The 20,858-nt window shown below is 38.0% G+C and overlaps 2 protein-coding genes across 2 annotated transcripts in view; both read right to left on the minus strand.

Annotated features, from left to right (window-relative positions):
* The window catches only part of MSRB3 (methionine sulfoxide reductase B3), a 183,765-nt gene extending 178,539 nt beyond the window's left edge, over positions 1-5,226 (minus strand). The window contains exon 1 of the mRNA XM_074269722.1: positions 4,988-5,226. Coding sequence (XP_074125823.1) covers positions 4,988-5,182 — 195 coding nt within the window. The 5' untranslated portion in view covers positions 5,183-5,226. The remainder of the gene's footprint in view (positions 1-4,987) is intronic.
* A 9,882-nt stretch (positions 5,227-15,108) lies between these two features.
* The window catches only part of LEMD3 (LEM domain containing 3), a 74,771-nt gene continuing 69,021 nt past the window's right edge, over positions 15,109-20,858 (minus strand). The window contains 4 exon segments of the mRNA XM_074269723.1: positions 15,109-17,374; positions 17,587-17,665; positions 17,745-17,850; positions 19,847-19,928. Of these exon segments, the coding sequence (XP_074125824.1) occupies positions 17,211-17,374; positions 17,587-17,665; positions 17,745-17,850; positions 19,847-19,928 (431 nt within the window). The 3' untranslated portion in view covers positions 15,109-17,210.

The raw sequence follows: 20,858 nt of genomic DNA on the forward strand, positions 1-20,858 counted from the left end.
ACCTATATAACTGTGCTACAACAGGGAATGAAATATGTTCAAAAGTGAGATATGGTCAAAATGTTATGAAAAATCTGAGGGAGAAATCACTTGCATGATTAGTTGGTTGATTGATTGGATAGTCGGTTGGTTGACCTTCCTTTTCAAAGAGGACAAAAATGACATGTGGGAGTCAGGGCACAGTGTGGTATGTCCTACTGTGGCTAATCAGACCAATATGAGCTCAGAAGGCTTGACCAAATCTGGTGCAAATAGTCCACATGAACATTTCATAGTATATGGTAGTCAGAGAGCAGGGAAAAAAAAATCACAGAAATCTGAATTAGATACTGAAGGCAAAATTTTCAAAAGGCAGAGATGGTCTGGATGGGAAAGACTATTCATTCCAGGCATGTAACATATTATGATTGTAGAAAAATGCATGGACAAGAATGGAGGACAGATGAATGGAGTGCAGTTTGGCCAGAAACCAGAAATAAAGGAAAGGAGAATAGTGGGAGATAAGTTTAGAAAGATAAGGCATGGTTTGATTGTGGAGGACTTGGAATGCTAGATAAGAGTTTATATCTTTTTTTTTTTATCAGATAATAAATAGAAACACTGAAAAAGTATAAGCAGAGGAGTAATGTAGTTGGAGAGGTACATTCAGAATATTGTAAAGAGGAAAAACCAGGCTTCTTACAATATAGTCCAATGATAAGGGATTAATACCTATATGGTACCAAAGAGAGGAGGAAAGAATGCAAGGGAAATACAGTGCGTCGTTTTATGCAAGTCACTTAACCTTTTGTTCCCTTCAATTTCCACCCCAGTAAAACAGACAAAATAATTTTAGTGCTACCTAATAAAAGGATGTGACAGGGAAAAAAAGGCATTGGGCCTGTGATTTCACTGACATAGGGAACTCTTATTTAAGGAAACTTCCCCTCCCATTCACTCAAACTTGGAAGGGGATTTATTTTTTGCCCCCAACTTGGCCCGAGAGTAGGAGAGAAAATCTAAAGAGTTTCTGCAATCTGTTAGTAACACTATCTGTATGAGGTTATCGAGGATGTCAAATTAACCGAGTCTTCCTAAAGCACTTCTTGAAATTACACAATATAAAAGGAAAACAACTGATATTGCAAACCTAAAACCTTGAATATGAGGTAACCCTTCTCTCCTTAATTCTCAAGGCAAAGTGTTATTTTTTTTTTAATTTTTAATTTTATTTTATAATTATAACATTTTTTGACAGTACATATGCATGGGTAATTTTTTACAACATTATCCCTTGCACTTACTTCTATTCAGATTTTTTCCCTTCTTCCCCCAACCCCCTCCCCCAGATGGCAAGCAGTCTTATATATGTTAAATATATTACAGTATAATTTAGATACAATATATGTGTGTAGAACCGTATTTTTTGTTGCACAGGAAGAATTGGATTCAGAAGGTAAAAATAACAGTTTACATTCATTTCCCAGCAAAGTGTTATTTTTTAAAAACTATTTATATACTGAATTTAATTCCTTTAAAACTTGATGATCAAGGTTATTAAGAATGAACTACTTATTAACTGAACAGTGAAGGGAGTCGCAAAGGCTTTTTCCTTGAGGACATTTTTGATGCTGCCCACTATGGTTACAGCTGTTTTGGAAGCTGATCTTGCTGGGCTGGTCTCTTTTACTGACTCTTTATTCATGTTACACACACTAACAATGCTTCATCCTGCAAGAGTCTTTTCTCTCTAAACTATCTGTTTTAATGATCTCTCTAGTTCTCAGGGATTCAAATATCTTTATGCAAATAATTCCAAGATGTATATATCCAATCTTTGACTCCCCCTGAGCTCCATCTCCATATCAACAGTAGCCAAGTGGGACACATATCCCATAGATATTTTAAATCATCTTGTTGGAAACAGAACTCATTATCTTTTCCCAAAAACTTTCCTATTACTGTCAAGGTCTCCACTTACTCTGGATTTCAATCTATTAAATCTTGAAATCATCCTTCATGTCTTACTCTTGTGGGAAGTCACTGACTCCAAATAGCCAATGACTCCACAATATTTTTTTTCATTTCTATCTTCCCGACCTTCCTCAATTATGACCCCTGCATTTCCCCTCATACAGCCCCAATTCTAGTTCAGATCTTCATCACCTCTTATCTGGACCATTGCAAAGACCTTCTAAAGGATGGTCTTCCTAGTATCACTCAGTCCTTCAGATAGCTACGAAAGAGATTTTTATAGGTCTCACTATGTCACATCCTCTTCAATTTAATAAATTATAATGGCAACCTGTTACTACAGGATTAAACATAAAATCTTATCTGTTTCCCAATCCGGCCCCTCTCCTCTCTTTCCAGGCTTTTTATTCTATATTTCCCTTCCTGGAACTTTAAGTCCAGGACTTACTATTAACTGAAGGGAAGGAAGTAACAGTGACCTAGAGATCTGCCTGCTTGCCTGGCTTCACTGAGGCACTTGTGCCCTCAAATAGCTCAGGCTAATTCTAAGTCCCCTAGAGCTAAAATCAAACTCATCATGTTTGATTGGGACTGTACTAGTTAGGAGTTCATCCTGTACTTCCAATAAGAATCCAGATTCAGGAAATTGAACAGAAGCTGAAGGGGAAACAGGACAGGGAGAAACAACCAATATGTAAACACTGATAACCAATCAGTTCCTTATAACTCAAGTTTTAAAGGTCAGAACCAAGTAAGGTTAGGACTGTAAGTGCTATTTATTTAATTTCTCTTTAAATTGATTTTCAATCTTCTTTTACATTAATAAATGGTGTATTTGATAGATTTCCTGTAAGCATTTAGGGATTAGGAACAAAATGCAACAAACTTTGGTTTTGTTTCTTTTTGCTAGTTACTAAGTTTTAGCAGAATTCTAAGATGTGGATAACATTATTTCAAACTCAAGTATGGCTTAGTATTTTAGGATGTTAGCACAATCACCTGACCTTTTTCTTAAAAAATTATAAAATAGAGTGTGTATGTTGATTCAAGCCTCAAATAACGCCAAACACTTGTAACCTTGGCAGGCAAAGAGTCTAGGCACAGTGACAAGACTTTAAAGGGCAGGCTGCGAGCTCAACTTTAAAAAAAAAAAAAAAAAGAAGAAGAAGATATGCCTGTAAGGATGCTAATAAAAGTCACCAAAGATTAAACTCAACTGGAATCAAAATCATATGAATAAATATTAAAGGAATTCAAGCAGTAAGTCTACTACTGTATTCAAAATTATGACCAACAGGATACTTTCTAATACTGCTGGGCTAGAAGTATTAAATTGATTAACATGTCACTGAAGCACACAATTTCCCTGGCCATATACTACTTTAAAGCAGGGTCTGAGAGCCCTTTCGATAAAAGGCAGAAAGTTCTTGGGCCTTGCTGTTTGTGTTTAAAACTAAAAAAGGATCATATAAAAGAATGGTATCCTTTTGGAAAGTAATCCCCCCCCCAAAAAAAAAGGCAAAAAAAGCTTGAAGTGGTCATTAGGCCAACATTTAGAAAATTTAACAATTTTTCTTTCTGCCATAAAACTGTACCTGTTTCCAGATAAATCTGCATAAAAATGAATTTTCTCTACTTTGTCAAAAAAAAAAGCATTCTATTTTTTAAAAAGCTACTTTTTAATATTTTATCCTAGCCTTCACAAAGACCGTAAAAGGGAAAACAAGTGAATGAATGTGGAAGCAGCCCTTTATCTTGATAATCTAGTTAACAACAGCAAAAGGAAAAATAAAATGTCATTAACTGAACTTTGCTGTGAACAAAAGTTTCCTTTCCTCAATTCGTAGTATTTAAGTGCCAGATTACTCTGATGACTAATAGTTTGCTTGTAACAAATACAAAGTACATGGAAAGTACATGGAATACTTTCATATTGTGTTTGCACCTGATAAACAGGATTTGTCCCGTTAAATCAAGGGCTCTTAACCTCTGGAGTACATGATTTTGTTTAAAGAAATTAAGTATATTTCATTATAATTGGATGCTTTATTTTATGTTTTAAAACATTATTCTGAGAAGGGAGCCGCAAGCTTCCCCAGCCTGCCAAAGGGGGCCATCACATACCCAAAAAAAGGATGAACTTTTATCGGGAGTAATTAGTCCGGTGATTATGTCAGCAGAGGCAAGAACTGCCAAGGATCCCAGAGACTATCTGCTATAGATAAGGAGGCTGAGAGTCCGGGAGGGGGTAAATGACTGGACCAGGACCGCATGATGCTGTAGTCAGTTTAAGAGGCGAGTTCAAATGCAGCTCCTCTGACTCCGCCCTCAGTCTCCTTCACTTCAGCGTTTTGGAGAAAAGGTTGAAAACCAGCCTCTGGGATTTGAGAATCAGTGACTACAGTAGCCTGTAGTCTCCAAGCCAGAGGCATGAATGGCACCTTTGATTCAACTGGTCTGAATTCAGACAGTAAGAGTAGTCTCTCTGAAAATATATTCAGGTGACTTTTTCCTCTTAGGGGGGGGGGGGGAGAACAAAAACCCAACAGGACACATGAGGAGAGGACCAGCAACTTCGGAGTTGGGTTACACTGGGGCCTGTTCACAGCCGCCCGGGGAGGGCTCAGGGTGCATTAGCTAAGCAGAAGGGACCCAGGCAGCCCGGGGGGCTTCCCCCGGAGCTCCCCCGGGTCCTGGCGCATCTCCCGGAAGGGATGGGCACTCCTTCCCACCTGGCTCAGCTGGCCCGTTACTCCTGGCAGCTCGGCTCAGTGTGAACGGCCTCCCCGGGAGGGGAGCTCTCCGTGGCCCCCGTCCTGCTTTTGCCGGAGGCTCCCTCCCCCAGTCCGGGGCAGCCCCCCCCCCCACGTCCATCCCCCGCCCGGCTGGCAGACCCTGCGTCACTGCAGTCGGAGGGCTCCCGGCTCGGGGCTGCGGAGGGGATCCGCCGCTGCCCTCTCCATCTCTGCTCTCGAGCCGCGCCCTCCCGACCCCAACTTTCCGGGGCTGGGCTGGGGAGGTGGGATGCACTTACCCGGCTGCCGGGCAGCCGCCGCGGCCAGGCAGAGGCAGAGCTGGAGGCAGAGGCGCGGGGCGCGCGGCGGCGGGCGCATGGACGGGCGGACGGACGGACAGACGAGGGGCAGAGGCAGGCAGCCGCCGTGGCCTTGGCCGGGCTCCCCGCTGTCTGTCCCTCCCCGGCTGCGGGCGACAGGGCGTCGGGAGGCATGACGGGAAATTCCTGGGCAAGAGCAGCCAACTCCAAATATGAGCATAGACGGCGAGAGAGAGGGAGAGGGAGGACAAAGCGCCCGGGCAGGGCTGCGGGCTCGCGTCCCGCACCTCCGCCCTCGCCGCCGCCGCCGGGCGCTCGGGCCAGGCCTCGGTGGCCCCACGGGCCCTTCCACTGGACCGCTGCCCTCCAGCCCTCCTTTTCCTCAGTCTCCCCCCTTTTTTCTGCTCCTTCTCTCCTCCCTCCTTCAGGTGATTCTAAAACTAGCACATCTTCTGGGGACCACTCTTCTTCCTCTTCCTCCTCCTCCTCCTCCTCCTCCTCCTCTTGACCAGAGTTCCGAGCCGAGCCCAGGTTCCGACTGGCTTCGTGGGGGGAGCCACTTCATCTATTTGTTCAGTTTCTTCAACTGTCAAATCCAGCTAGATACAGGATTTAGAGGCAAGAAGGTCTGGGTTCAAATTCTGCCTCAGATAATACCAGCCACGAGCCCCTGCGTGACTCAGTTGCCTCACTTGGAGAAGGACAGAGTTGATTATGTATGGTACTGTGGAAAGAGCTTGGGCTCTGCAGCTCTGAAGTCTCTAGACTTCTCACTATACGGCATCTGAGGCCCTTCTCCAGCCTGATTGCCCAAGATCACAAAAGCAGAATGTGAAGGACATGGCTTTTAAATTGTGATTACAAGTTCATGTTGTTTATGGCGGACTATGTTGCCCCATCCTATTGTCCGAGATTGAAGAATCATGGCGGCAAACTTGTTCCCTCCCCCCTTAATCCGGTTTTCTATATACTGGACAATGTGGGGTCGTAGTAGAAATAGTCCAGGACTTGCAGTCAAGCCCCGGGTTGAAATCCCAGGATGCCCTTGGACAAGTCATACAGAAACATGTCTGGTTTGTAAAAGAGCAACTAAAGAGTTCAAGATAGATTTCCTGGAGGGGGGTTTTAAGAGATGAGGTGAGAAGAGAGTGTATTTCAGACTTTGGGGACAATTGTACATCTCCAGTTGAATGTTAAAATGTTAGTGGCTAGAAGATAAGTGGGAGATATTTGTCCAAATATTGTCCCATAAATCCAAAACTAAATTCATTCTTTCACTAAAACCCACTTCTCTTCCTATCATACTTTCATTTTGGGTTTTTTTTGTTGTTAATTATCTTTTGGTTTTGTATCACCTACATTTTCCAAAATTTTCTTCTCAATCCCTTCCCTCCCAAAGAATAAAAAAGGAACAATAGTTCGCAAAACTAACCATCAAATAAACCAAGATTGATATTATTGCCATGATACCCCACCTCCACAATGGACAGGAAGTGCATCCTCTTTCCTTTCCCTGCCCCAACTTCCCTTCCCTTCTTTAGCCCTCCCCTTCTCCCTTTCCGTGTCCTTCTCTCTCTCTGTCTGTCTCTCTGTCTGTCTCCTTTTTCCCTCCCTCTCTCTCTCCCTCTTTCTCTCTCTCTCTCTCTCTCTCTCTCTCTCTCTCTCTCTCTCTCTCTCTCTCTCTCTCTCTCTCTCTCTCTCTCTCTCTCTCTCTCTCTCTCTCTCTCTCTCTCTCTCTCTCTCTCTCTCTCTCTCTCTCTCTCTCTCTCTCTCTCTCTCTCTCACACACACACACACACACACACACATACACATCTTTGAAGTCCAAATTCAGCACACTGATCCACATTGCTTCCCTCCTTCCTTCCTTCCTTTCCCCATCTCTCTCACCTCCACAATATATCTTCCATTCATTTCCTTTTGTTCACTCATGTAGCTACTACCTTAGTTCAAAATAAGTCCAGGGCAATTAGATTGTGCAATGGATAGAGCAGTGGCCTTTTGAGTCAGAAAGAACAAAGTTCAAATTCAGCCTTAGACACTTACTAGCTGCAAATCTGTGCAAATTACTTAACCCCCACTGTCTCATAAACAAACAAATAGATGAGTGAATGAATAAACAAAATAAAAATAATTCAGTCATCTCTTGTCTGAATTATTGCAACTGACTCCCGGTCTCCAGTTTCTCCTCTCATGATTCTCAATACAATTGACAAGAAATTATGACTGAATTATAGGCCCTATCATATCACTTCCTTACTTGAGCAGCTTCAATGATTCCTTCTTGCCTCCAGGACAAAATACCAAACTGTTTGGCATTTTAAAGTTCTTCATAATACAGCTCTAACCTTTCTTGACATATATATTCTCTTTTACACATTATTATATTACTATTATATATTACTTTTTTATATACTCTACCGTCTAATCAAATGGCCTGCTGGATTTCTCATAAATGACGTTCCATCCTCATGCTTTTGAATGGATGGCCCCTTATGCTTATTTGGCTCCCTCTTATGTGTTTATAAACTAATTCCTATAATAGTTATTTGGATACTCATTTTCTTCTCATCTAGATTTTCTCATCTACTAGATTGTAATTCCTTTGATGTCAAGGAGTATGTTAAATATTTCACCTTTTTATCTTTATTCCTAGCACAATAATAAATGTTTATTGTTGAATTGAATCATCTTACTGTGGGTGGAAATTGGCTGACTATTTTATTACCAAGTGTTTAAAGTATGTGGTATGTAAATTGGTATTGTAAAATAGAACCTTTGATTACCATTTAGGGAGGGAAGACAAACTGAATCAGCTCCCTATGAACCAAAGAAAACTGGCAGAGCCTCCAGTTAACCTAGAGATGTGTGAATGGCTCACTGAACTCAAAGGAGGCTCCATCAGTCATACAGCTCTAGGAGGAAACTGAAACCCAAACACCCTGGTAAACTGCCATAGGCCTCAATAAAAGCCAGAACTTACCAAGCTCTTAATTTTGAAGGAAGAAACATAGAGACTTAAAGTCCTGAGTGCCGGATAAGAAACCACAAGCAGCTAAAGAAGCTTCTGCATGTAAGACAGTCATTAAGGACCCTGTGCAGGCTGAGATACCAGTGAGACTGATAAGGGAAGATGAGTTTCACCTAAGGAAAGAATCAGCCTTCTTTCTGACTGATGAGGTTGCTAGGATACCACCAGTCTGATTCTTGAAACAGGTCAAGATCTAGAATAGAATTTCACAGACAGGGTCAGTTAACTGAAAATTCTCTGCATCATGTTAAATGTGACAGCCTTGAATTCTATACACCAGTATGTTTGATTTTTTTTCCCTTTGTTTACCAGGAAATGTTTTTTACCCTAACCAAAATTAAGGGGAAGAATTTTGTTCATGCTCAGTCCAAGAGTTTCTAGGTTTGTTTTGGGGGAGAAGGAAATTTGACTGCCCCAAGGCCAGTCTTTGGAGAGAGGGAGAGAAAAAGTCAGAAAACCTCTTTCATGGGGGATTTGGCATCAGACCACAAGAGCTGCTCTTGGGGCCGCTAGGGCTTTCAGTACTTACTGTTTTATAAATGAGGCTGGGTACCCTATCACTTTTACCCACCTTCAAACCTGCCTTGTCAATCAACATATATATATTAAGTACCTATGTACTTTTATATACTAAGCCCTGTGCAATAAGTGCTGTGAACACAGAGAAAATTACCCTCTGCCCTCAAAGATCCTTCATTCTAACAGAGGAAATAATACATACACTTATAAGTAAACTGAAAATCTATATATAAAGACCAAATTTCAGGGGGGAGGGCACTAGAAGTTTGCAGAGATCAGGAAAGGCCTTCTTCAGGTCAGGGTACTTGAGATGAATTTAAAAGAAGCAACAGATTTTAAAAAGAAGAGGTACAAGGAGAGAACATTCCAGGAATTAGTGGTGATTGTGGTGAGGCTTAATACAGTTAAGGCAGTTTGGCTGAAACATGAAATGCATGAAGGGGAGCCTTGGAAGCCAGGAAGAGGTGGGTGGATGGAGCTGGATTGCAAAGGACCTGAAATACCAAGATAGAAGAGTTTGGTCCTAGGGTCAAATGGGAGCTACTGAAGCTTTTAGAACAAGAATATAAGATGGTCAGATCTATGCTTTGGGAATATTATGTAGAGGGATAGAGAACAGAAAGGAAAACCGATAAGGACAGTGACGAATTAGTTCAGGGAAGAGTCCAAGAGACACCTTAGAATCCCATTAGATAGTAAGCAACTTGTGAGCAGGCACTGTCTTGCCTTTTTGCATATCAGTGCTTAGCATAACACCTGGTACACAGTAGGTGCTTATTGAAGGGCAAGAGAAGTTCTATGTGGTATAGTGGATAGGAAACTGGAACTCGTCAGGGAGTTCAAATTCTGTCTCACTTAACTGGATGTGTGACCCCAAGGCATTTAATCTGTTTGCTTCAGTTTTCTCATCTGTAAAATGGGAATAATAATAACATTGTCTTTGCATGATTGTTGTGAAGATCAAATGAAATATTTGTAAAGTACTTAGCATGGTGTGTGGCTCATGTGAACACCATCTAAATGCTAGCTATAAATATATGGAGGTAGAAATGGAAAAAATTAGGAACTGGTTGATATGGAGAAAGGGGAAAGAAACAATGAAAGTTAATGAATCAAGGAAAACTCCAAGGTTGTGACTTGAGAACTGGAAGGATGGAGGTCCCCTTGACATACAGAAGTTAGTAGCAAAAAAGGGCCCAGGGGAGATTATGAGTTCTGTTTTGGATATTTTGAGTTTGATACATCCAATTGGAAATGTTAGTAGGTATTTGGTGATTTGGAATTGGAACAGGAGAGAGACTAGATCTATGCATGTGCAGAGATAGAAATGGGACTCATGGGAGCTGATGATCTCATTGAGAAAAATTTAGATGTAGAAAGAAAAAGGGAGAGAGAACAGAGATCTACATTCCACACACAGATGGATGATGGTAAAAAAACAACTCTGGGGAAGCATCAGCTTCTTCAAGTAGGCTACAAACATCAAGGAGGAAGGTCAAGGAAGCAGTGTCATAAAAACTCAAGACTGCAAAAGGAGTAGTTAATAGTGTCAATCACTAGAGGTCAGGAAGGAGATGGAGAAGCCACTGGTTTGAGTGATGAGCTCAGAAGGAAGATTTGGAAGTTAAATAGTAAATGAGGCAAGAAAGTTGAGGTAACAGGTGTAAACAGCTTTCCCCACCCCCCCAAGGAGTTCGGCTGAGAGATGTAGAATGACATACTTGGGGTGCTGGTCAAGTGAAAATTGATTATATTTCCCCTTTTGTTTTTTAATAGTTGTAGTGTCTAATTCTTTGTGACCCCATTTGAGGTTTTCTTAGCAATGATATCAAAGAGTTTTGCCATTGCCTTTTCCAGCTCATTTTACAGATAGGAAAACTGAGGCTAACAGGGGAAGCGACTTGCCTGAGGCCATATAGCTACAAAGTGTCTGAGGCTGGTTTCGAACTCTGGAAGATACATCTTCCTGACTGCAGACCCAGTGCTCTGTACATATGGCACCTCTTAGCAGCCATTTTTTTTACAATTACTCATCTGATATACTTACCAAATACCTCCTATGGTGCAGCCCCAACAAAGGAGTTTTCCCTCTACTAAACATTTATTGGCTTTGTTGTACTTTTAAAATTTAAGTGTAAGGGAATTCATTCTGAATTTTTTCTTATGAGCACAGAATGTAAATTTGAACTTAAATGAAGATGGAAGATAAACAGGTAAATTTCTCCAAAACTACTGAATGACTGCCTTGAGACCACAAATTCTTTTCATCTCTAAACTCAGTCATTTTCCCTTGGGTTTGTTGCTTTGTATTACTCAAGTTTCTGATATGCAATATCCAGAACAATTCAACAAGAACTTAATCCCTTCTGTGCTTAGAGGGCTACTTTAGATTCTGGAGTCAACAGATAATTTAAAAACCTGAGAAATATATTCAAAATAGAATAAATGATGACCAAGTTTGGGATATGGTTGAACAAAATATTGTCTATTAATAGAATATTATTGCCCCAAAAGAAATGACAAAAAAATGGAGAATTCAGAGAACCACGGGAAGACCAGTGATTCAGAAAGAGTCAAAATCATGCACGAGTTCAATGAGGTAAATACAAATGAAGTAAACATGGAGTGTTCAAAGCTATAATAAAATAGAAATGGTGGCCAATCCTATGGGGCCCTCCTGCCAAGGGACACATTGGCTCAGGTTTAGAGCTGGAAAAGAGCCCAGAGGTCATTTGACATAGAAAGTGGCATGGAGAATAAAGCACTGAATCTGGAATCCAGAAGATCGGGATTCGTGTGTGTGTGTGTGTGTGTGTGTGTGTGTGTGTGTGTACATACAAAGTGTCTGAGGCTGGTTTCGAACTCTGGAAGATACATCTTCCTGACTGCAGACCCAGTGCTCTGTACATATGGCACCTCTTAGCAGCCATTTTTTTTACAATTACTCATCTGATATACTTACCAAATACCTCCTATGGTGCAGCCCCAACAAAGGAGTTTTCCCTCTACTAAACATTTATTGGTTTTGTTGTACTTTTAAAATTTAAGTGTAAGGGAATTCATTCTGAATTTTTTCTTATGAGCACAGAATGTAAATTTGAACTTAAATGAAGATGGAAGATAAACAGGTAAATTTCTCCAAATCAGACACATGTACACACACACACACACACACACACACACACACACACACACACACACACACACACACACACCTCGATCTGCTTCAGTTTCTTTAACTGCAAATGAGAGATATTAACAGTTACCTTTCCTCCACTGAGGTTCATTCAGATTTAAAAAATCACAGAGATAAACATTGGCCCATTAAACCTTGGAATATCCTTTCTCCTTTCTCCAGTTCATTGCCTTGTTCATGGCTTAATCTACACCAACTTTTGTCTTTATACCCTGGGACTTCAACATAAATGTTAATGCATTCTCAACGTACTAATCCTCAATCCTCAGGATTCTTATGAGGGTTAGAGAAGTTATTTGTGAAGTGTTCTGTCCAGTGTGTATTCCTTTCATTTTATAAGTGAGGATTTCTGTTAATTTAATTGTCTTTTCTAAATGTCTTTTCTAAAGGGGGTTAATTGGTGGGAAATATCTATTGTGTTGTAAACAAAATATATAAAAAACTTAAAATGTCATTGCACTGACATATATAACCACTGTTTGCCTGGGTTTTCTCAACTGTAAAAAAGGACAACTATAGCAGCATTTATCTAACAAGTTTGTTGTGAGGATCAAATGAGATATTTGTAAAAAGTACACAGAGTACCTAGCACATAACAGGTGTTTTTGGAATGCTTATTCCCATCCCCCAACCCCAATATGGAAAGACAAATAGGAATTATATGGAAACAGAAGATGTGCAAAGTAATGAAGAGTGGAGAAAACATGATGAAAAGTAATAAAAAAAAAAATGTGTAGTGAAGAGTGGATGAGGAGATAAAGGCCTGTTTATTATGGTAAAGTACAACTATTGACTGAATTAGAACCAGAAAGTCTCTTGGTTTTTAGTCTAACATATTAACCAACTAGAAAAGGCAGCACAGTGTCTCAAAAATGAAAATAATTCATTGAAAATTAGAATTGACCAAGGGGAAGCCAGTGAAGGTATGAGACCAAGAAATAACAAAACAGATTATAAAGAATAAGAAAATAGAACAGAATGTAAAACATAAGAAAAACAAGAGATGTGGAGAACAGTTCAAGAAGAGAAAATGTAAGAATAATTGGACTGCCAGAAAGTTGTGACTAAAAAGAGAACCTTGATACAACAATGAAGGAAATAATCCAATAAAATTGTCCTGGAGTGATAAAACACGAGGGGAAAATAGCAAAAGAAAAAAATCTACCGATAGCCATCTCAAAAAGATCAATTATGGAAAAGACAGATATTATTGCCAAATTTTGAAACCTCTAGATCAAAGAAATAAATTCAGTTAAGAAGTATTAAGTGCTTTTGATGTACTGGGCTACAGAAAGGCAAATATTTAATAAAATACAAACAATTCCTGCCTTCAAGAAGCTCACATTCCAATGGGAGAGATGACTTACAACTATCCATGAGGTAAATAAACTGAGGGAGAAAACCATCTTTGGACCTTCCTTGACTTGGACCATACCACCCTCTCTCCAGTAGGGTCAGAACTACCTGAAATGGGATCCTGAGGTTTGCCCACTTTACATGAGGGAAGAGGGAGGACCTCTTCAATCCCAGGCTACCTCAATCTCTTGTTCCCTGACTCTTTTTGCCACTATCATTCAGCAATCCTCTTTTCTCTTGAGGTTCACTCCATTCAAATTTACTCCTCAAAATCATTTATTAGACCTCAAAGCATTCTCTTTTGATTCTTAAATTCAATCAGGAATCATCATCATCCTTTTTACACCAATTCCTCCTGTTTATAGCAGGGGACTTCACAGATGATTTCCCCCATCCTCCTTTTTATTTTACTATTTCCTAATCACACAATTTTTCTTAATTTTTAAAAGTTTGAGTTCTCATGCCCAAAGGGCTATAAAACTGTGCATACCCTTTAATCCAGCAGTGTCTCTACTGAGTCTAAATCCCAAAGAGATCATAAAAAAGGGAAAAGGACCCACATGTGCAAAAAATGTTTGTAGCAGCCCTTTTTGAGGTGGCAAGAAACTAGAAACTGAGTGGATGCCCATCAATTGGAGAATGGCCGAGTAAGTTATGGTACATGAATGTTATGGAATGTTATTGTTCTGTAAGAAATGGTGATCAGGCTGATTTCAGAAAAGCCTGTAAAGACTTATATGAGGGAGAGGAAAAAATCGGGAATACAAGGTTTTTGCAAAGATGAATGCTGAAAACTATCTTTATATCTTGAATACAGCCAATAATAAGTGAGCTGTTCTTGACCCCAGAATGGTCAAACCTTTGATCCTGTAATCACTTGTCAATCACAACCTCCAAAAAGCCCTTGGGAAATAACTATCCAGAAGTTCATCTCTCCTTGTGCCTTTCCCCTCAAAAATCTATGCTTCATTCTCCCCAATTCTGTTCCCATCATCCCAGCTCTAACTTCCTATTTTCCCTTCTCATCTCATTCCTACACTATCCCTTATTCTTAAATGCTTTGGTTCCCTGTCCTATCCACCACTGTGAAAGCAGAACCCTGGATACTTTCTTTCTACCACCTTCTGCATATTTTTTCAAGGTGCTGCTGGAAGATGGAGATGGAAGAAAGAAACCCAAGATGAACTGACTGGGTTCACTATAATTTCTTTTAACCTCAAGTGGATTCTATAAAATACCACTTTTACTTCAAATTTATCCTTTTAACTCATTCCTCATATAGGTTGTTCCAAATTCCTTTCTTCCTAAACACTTCTTCCCCTACTGAGATGATTGAGGCCATTTGCTGAGTTTTCTCTTTTCACTCACATTTTCTTGAGAAATTACCCTCATTCCTCTGCTCTCACTGCTGATAAATGAGGTGACCTGAACTGGATTTCACAGCTTGTTAAAAGGCAGAGATGAGGGACAATTCCAATTATGGAGCAGTCTGTACAAAAGTGTGGAGATGAGAAATTGATTCAGTCCTGAACTAATTAAGGACAGAAATAGAGAACACTGACATTAGGCCTTAAAGGTTTACTGCTTGATGGGCTGTGTCTCAGGACAAAATCACTACATTGATTTCAGAACAAAAAAGAGTGATGCTTTATTTGTGCAGAGAGGGAGTTGGGGTGAAGGGCATACACCATTCTGGGAAATCTTCAGTTAGAAACTGGAAACTAATATATACTGGATGGTTTGTTACTTAGGATTTCTCACCCCCTGAAAATACAAGAGTTGGTAGTTCCTGGAACATAACTACCATCCATCCTCATCCTATACTCCTATTTTATCCATTAAATAATAAAATCTAGACCTTGAGTCTTTTAAAGAATTTACTCTTGCTAATCATAAGTATCATAGGAAGTACTTGGATGACAGAAGAGTCATTCACCAACACCTCTAGAAAAATTTAACAAATACTACCATTTTTACCGAAGGAAAAAAAGACAGAGAGACAGACACATGGCACTTTAAAAGAACTCTAAAAGGCAAAACATATGTAAAAACCCCTAATAAACTTTTAATTAGAGTTTTTTTTTTCCTTTTTATGTTTTTTGTTTTTTTTAAACAGGACAAGTGACAAATTACATCCAACATCTGAACGTCTCAAATGTCTAGATTATTATACACATTCCCATCTGTCTTGCAGGAAGGGACATTGGTCAGCTTAAACAGTTGTAGGTAAAATATGCGGCATAATAGTACATATTACAATAATAAATGTACAATGTTTACATGAAATATATTTTAGAAGCAAGGAAGAGATGCATTTGCATCAAAAGGCGACCTTTTAAAATGCCACAGCTATTTTTACATTCATTCTTGCAACAGGTCACAAGATGGGGTCACTAAGCTCAAGTCAACAAATCACTATGATGCACATAAAATACAGCAAGATCAATTAATTTATATATTATATATTTATATTTTCACACTTTAGCATCTGAGACGTAAACTGAGAATTTTAAATGTATTCTCTTCAATTAACAAATCCACCTTTATTCTTCATAAACATGGTGCCCACAAAAGCACAAAGGTAAGGCACAATAGGGTTGTGTTGCAGAAGTGTGCATCATGTTTACTTAACCAGAAAACGTGCATTATCTGTGCAAGTTCATGCTGCAAACCCAACACATTTACAAAAACAGGAAAAAAAAACTGAGTTTTAAACAAAATTATTAGAACTCATTTATTTCCAGGCTTGCTATCTATGCAAATTCCTTCTGAAGAATTGATAGCTATGCTGTATCAACAGGATATTAGGAGAGCCAATCAGAAGAATACAACTAAATTTTGCTCAGCAAGCTTTCTTACTCAGAAATTATCAACAGCAATAAAATAACTTATCAATAGCTGAATCTTAATACTGAGGCACAAAGTAATTGTCACTTGTACATTTACTATAATTCCAGCTCTCAAACCCAAAATCGCAAATATTATTTGTCAAACAAATGTACATTTTATTGCAAAATGGTACACTGCTTCCAACTTTACAGATAACTGGGTGGTTAAGACTTTATTAAATTATAAATAGATTGGGAGAATGACTCAATCCCAATGGTTCTTTGTCACAGTCCTGTTATAATAAATACAGCTTTCACAAAATATTTTTCCAGTATCTGCCAATTGCTTCTTTATTGCTTACATAAATTTGATTTCATTACAATTGGTATCAGAACTTTCACACAAAATCATAGCCAGACATTTTAATAGAAAACCTATAAAAGATATTTTAAACTGGTATCTAATACTTTTAAGGTGTTTGGCTGATTGACCTAAGTGATGGTACAGCCTATATATGTATATATATATATATGTATATATGTATATACACATATATATATTTATATATAATATAAAACATTAGGTTATGAATAAAATAGGAAGCTTATTCACTGCATTAATGCAGACATCCTCACAGAACAGGACTATTTTTGCCACCACCAGCATTTACATGTATATACAAAAAACCAGTTTAAATATCTCTGCATCCCTTCACACTAATATGCAACCACTAAAGCCAAATAAATTTCCCCATATTCCAGCGGCAGCAAATCAATCTCTTACAGAACAGAAACCTAAGATTAAATTCTGAAATTAACAGCTTTACCTATCAGTCATCAGGAACCATGTAGGTGGTTGGTTACAAAAACTCACAACATTAGTTCACAGGAAACTATGAAAATGCAAGAAGTCTTCTCTTCACCATGCTTGTATGTGGTTATTAAAACACTTCTTGGTGCAATGTACAACCACCATAATGAAAAATGTTTAATAAATTCAATGTTCCTCATGCAAAACTTTAAATGCATTGGTTTATTTGAGCTCCCCAAATGACAGGAAGCAATTGTTCTATTTGTTCAATGTTATTATAAGTCCCTTTGGAAACTGAAGATATCTGGAACATTCAAGCAGACCTGTTTTCATTAATGAAAATATTACATACAAAAAGCTTAAAAAAAAACAAAACAAAACAAAACAAAAAGGAAGATCGGCAGCCAAACAGGGATTCTCCTGGTGTGAATAATAGTCTTAGCAGTGACCGAAGCACTCTCTCAGGAGCTTCCCTGAGAATTAGCTGTGCCTGTCCGAAGACGGAGATGAGACATAGAGTTCATATGTTTGTTTGATGGCTTCAAGGGAACGTTGCAAGTGAGGGCTTGGGGAAAACGATGATGGTATCTATCTAGTCGTAGGTATTTTACTGTTACTAATTTTCCTGTTATAAAATACAAAGAATGTTTTAGATTCTAAGAAGAAACAGAATTAGCTCATAAGAAAAAAATGCTACTGAAAGATGTCTCGAGATACCCTTGAGACTTAAATGAATAATATATATTTATCTAAATGGGATCTTCTTTTATTATAAATGCTCAGTGATTCTTAGACATGTCATAATTTTTTAAAATGTTTATAAAACAAATTTCTTACCATCAAACCATGAGCCATGTAATGCCTTAAAAGCCTTTCCAGCATATTCTGGAGATAGACATTTAACATAAACACAACCCTGTGATGGAATAATAATTACAGTCAGTTTAATTTTATTATGTCAAATCAACAAAAAGAAGACATGCAAACTAATTTACCTCACATGAGTTTCTGTCTACCGCAATGTGAACAATGCCATCATTATCGCTGCATTTTTCTAAAATTGCTTCTTGAATTGCCAGGTGCCAATGATCTCCTATTTCCCTAAAAAAAATAAAAAATAAAAATAAAATAAATAGAAAGGCATAATTATTCAATAAAAAAATAGCACTCTGCTACAATGTGACTATCAGAATCAAGTATTTCAAAAAGATGCACAATGATGTTTGTTACTGATGATATCACTCCCTAACTCCCTCTTGTCTCTGTGATAATATACAAACTACTCTGTTTGAAATTCAAAGCTCTTCACAGATTTTTTTATCCATTAAGTTCTTGGACAAATTCTGGGTATTCTCCTTTCCGTCTTCTACCTCAGTGTGCTTGCTGACCTTGGCCCCTATTTGACCACCACCTTCAGAGCATCTTTAGCCCCCTTTTAAACACAATTCAAGTACTATTCCTGTCCCCAAGAGCTGCCAGTTTCCCCTGCCAAAGAAAGCAATTTATATGTATTTAGGATATATAATTTTTGTTTTTGCTGAACTTAATAGAAGTTTAATAAGTATTGGTTGATTATTAAACTTATTCTAGCAACTGACATGTTGTTATGAACCTTCAAATGATGTCACCTTATCAATGTCAAAATGATGGCATTTCTGATGGAAATGGAACTATCTTAAAAATATAGGACCAATGCGGAGTGATTTTTATCCTTAACTAAATGTCTTACTTAAAATTTTGATTTTCTAGCCACAATGTCAAATTTACATTTGTTTTTAGTAACATTTTCCCTTGCAGTCATAAGTTATAGGTTTTGTTTCTCTTTGAATGCAATCATAAAGCTTTTAACTTAAGTGTTTTTCTATTTTGAAATTTTATTTCCCAAAGATAGACTCAAAAATATATTGTCCCTATAAGGCACTTTAATATTGTCATATTAAGTAACTTCTAGGAGTTAGTATAATGGGCTTATTCACTCATGAAAACAAAGATTTTTTCACTTTTTTAACTGTTAAGTTTCACAACTTGTTAAAATATATCATCTATAGGCAAAAGCTCATAGATGCAACACCAGAAACTTTCATCTTTTGTTAGTTAATTGGATATAAAGAAATATTACTAGAATATGCTTTGGAAGGGAAAAAAGTGTTTTAATCATTATCCTGGATATAATCATCATTATCATGACAGCTACAAAAATTCTAAAAATCATTACATTTGCATGCAGAAAGAGGGATTAAAAAAAAAAAAAAAAAAAAAAAAGAATTGGGTTGTCAAATGAAAAAGAAAGTCATTCTATAGGCACATCATCAAATAGTTCCATGATATTAAATGAAATGATTTTATAGGGGGAGAATTCCATGAATGTGTTTTATATGGGTAATAAAGAAAAATGATTTTTTACAGTAGAATTTGGTTGCAATATATAAGTAACCTTACTGAAAAACAACATTGGTTAGGGCAACCAAAAGTAAGGAATTATTATGAATGGACAAATATACTAAACATGTTTTTTAAGTGAAATATATTACTCCTGATTTAATTGGTGTAGCTGCAGATTTAACATGAAAAATTCTACCAATGCAAATTATCAATATATATGTGAATCAGAGACACATGTTGTTGGGGTCGAGAAGTTAAGGGGCTTGCTCATAGCAAGAGACAGAGCATGGACAAAGCAGAAGCCAAACCAAATCTTCTTTACTCAAAGGCTATCCCTCTATCCCCTGTGCCTCTTAGACATGCTCGACACAATTACCAAAATGTACTATTTTATCACCCATCTACATTTACTTCTACATTGATGTCAGACAAAAGGAAATAACAGAGTGTATGCCTGATGACTAAATGCACCTTTAAAAAGGAGCCAGCTCTAGAGGTAACCCAAGAACCTCTGTGTAATAAGTTCCTGAGGCTACTCCTACAGTGTAGTTGCTACAGCTGGAAAAGTCACACTCACACAAGGAAGCTGAGAATAGTAAGAAACTCCCATTTAGCTGGACTGATCCTTAGAAGACATTCAGTGGGCCGAAAGTTGCAGCCTTAAAAGACCCACCAAATATCAAGACCACTTGGCATACATAACTGTCATACTTACATAACAGGATCAAACATATTTCGAATCTTTAGACATGGCGTCAGACTATTTGGTGGAGAATTTCTTCGATCTAAATGAAATGCTAGAAAACACAAACAAATCAATTTTACTAATATTTTGTGATCATATAATTTTACAGACATGTATTTCATTTAAAAAAATTATAAGACCTTCTTCTACCGTTAAGATGAAGCAAGGATTGTCAAGAAGGATGTTACATACATACACTGATAATTTGATAAGGTAAATGATAACTTAGCAGCCTGGGGCATCAATTTAAGCAGTTCATTATTTGTCAAGGGACTGACAATTATGATGAAATGCAATGGGCTTTTTTCCCTTTGCAATAAATTCTTGCCATATAGTTACTGATCCCCTCAATTTCCACTTGCAAGGATGTCTTATGAGGCTTTAGGACTCTCTAAGCTTCTGCAGTTATAAAAGTTTCTGTTTGGCTTGTAGATAAGTCAAGTTTCCTACTTCCTCAATTTTGGATGTTTTTTGTGAGATGAAAGCCATGACCCATAAAGAACTGCATAACTCTTCTCCATTTAACCCAAAATCCTACTTAGTATTATAGACTAAATACTGGCCTAGAATGAGCTTATTTACCAAGTCATCTTCAGAATAAAAAACTTTTATAGACCTACTTGATACATGTCTTTTCTTCCTACCAGGAAGACCTTACAAACAGGACTTTGACCCTACACAGAAGAAATCAATTTCAAAATCTTTAGAGCTGTCTTTTGGGGGTGAAAATTGTATTATTTGTTAAATACTATGACTTTTTGCTGTAATCAATCTGCTTCTTCTTTAGTTTACTCATTATCAGTGTAGTGAATATTTTATTATTCCTTGAGAAAATCAAGGTTATAATAATAACACATTCTTCAGAATTTGAAAGCTTGGGACAGATTTCATTTTTAAAATGTTTAATCAAAAACCGCAACTACTCTTTTGGGATGATGCTACAAAAAAGAAGAATTTTAGGTATTAAGAGTTATTTTATTAA

This window comes from Sminthopsis crassicaudata, chromosome 5 (assembly GCF_048593235.1).
Source record: "Sminthopsis crassicaudata isolate SCR6 chromosome 5, ASM4859323v1, whole genome shotgun sequence".
Classification (NCBI taxonomy): domain Eukaryota; kingdom Metazoa; phylum Chordata; class Mammalia; order Dasyuromorphia; family Dasyuridae; genus Sminthopsis; species Sminthopsis crassicaudata.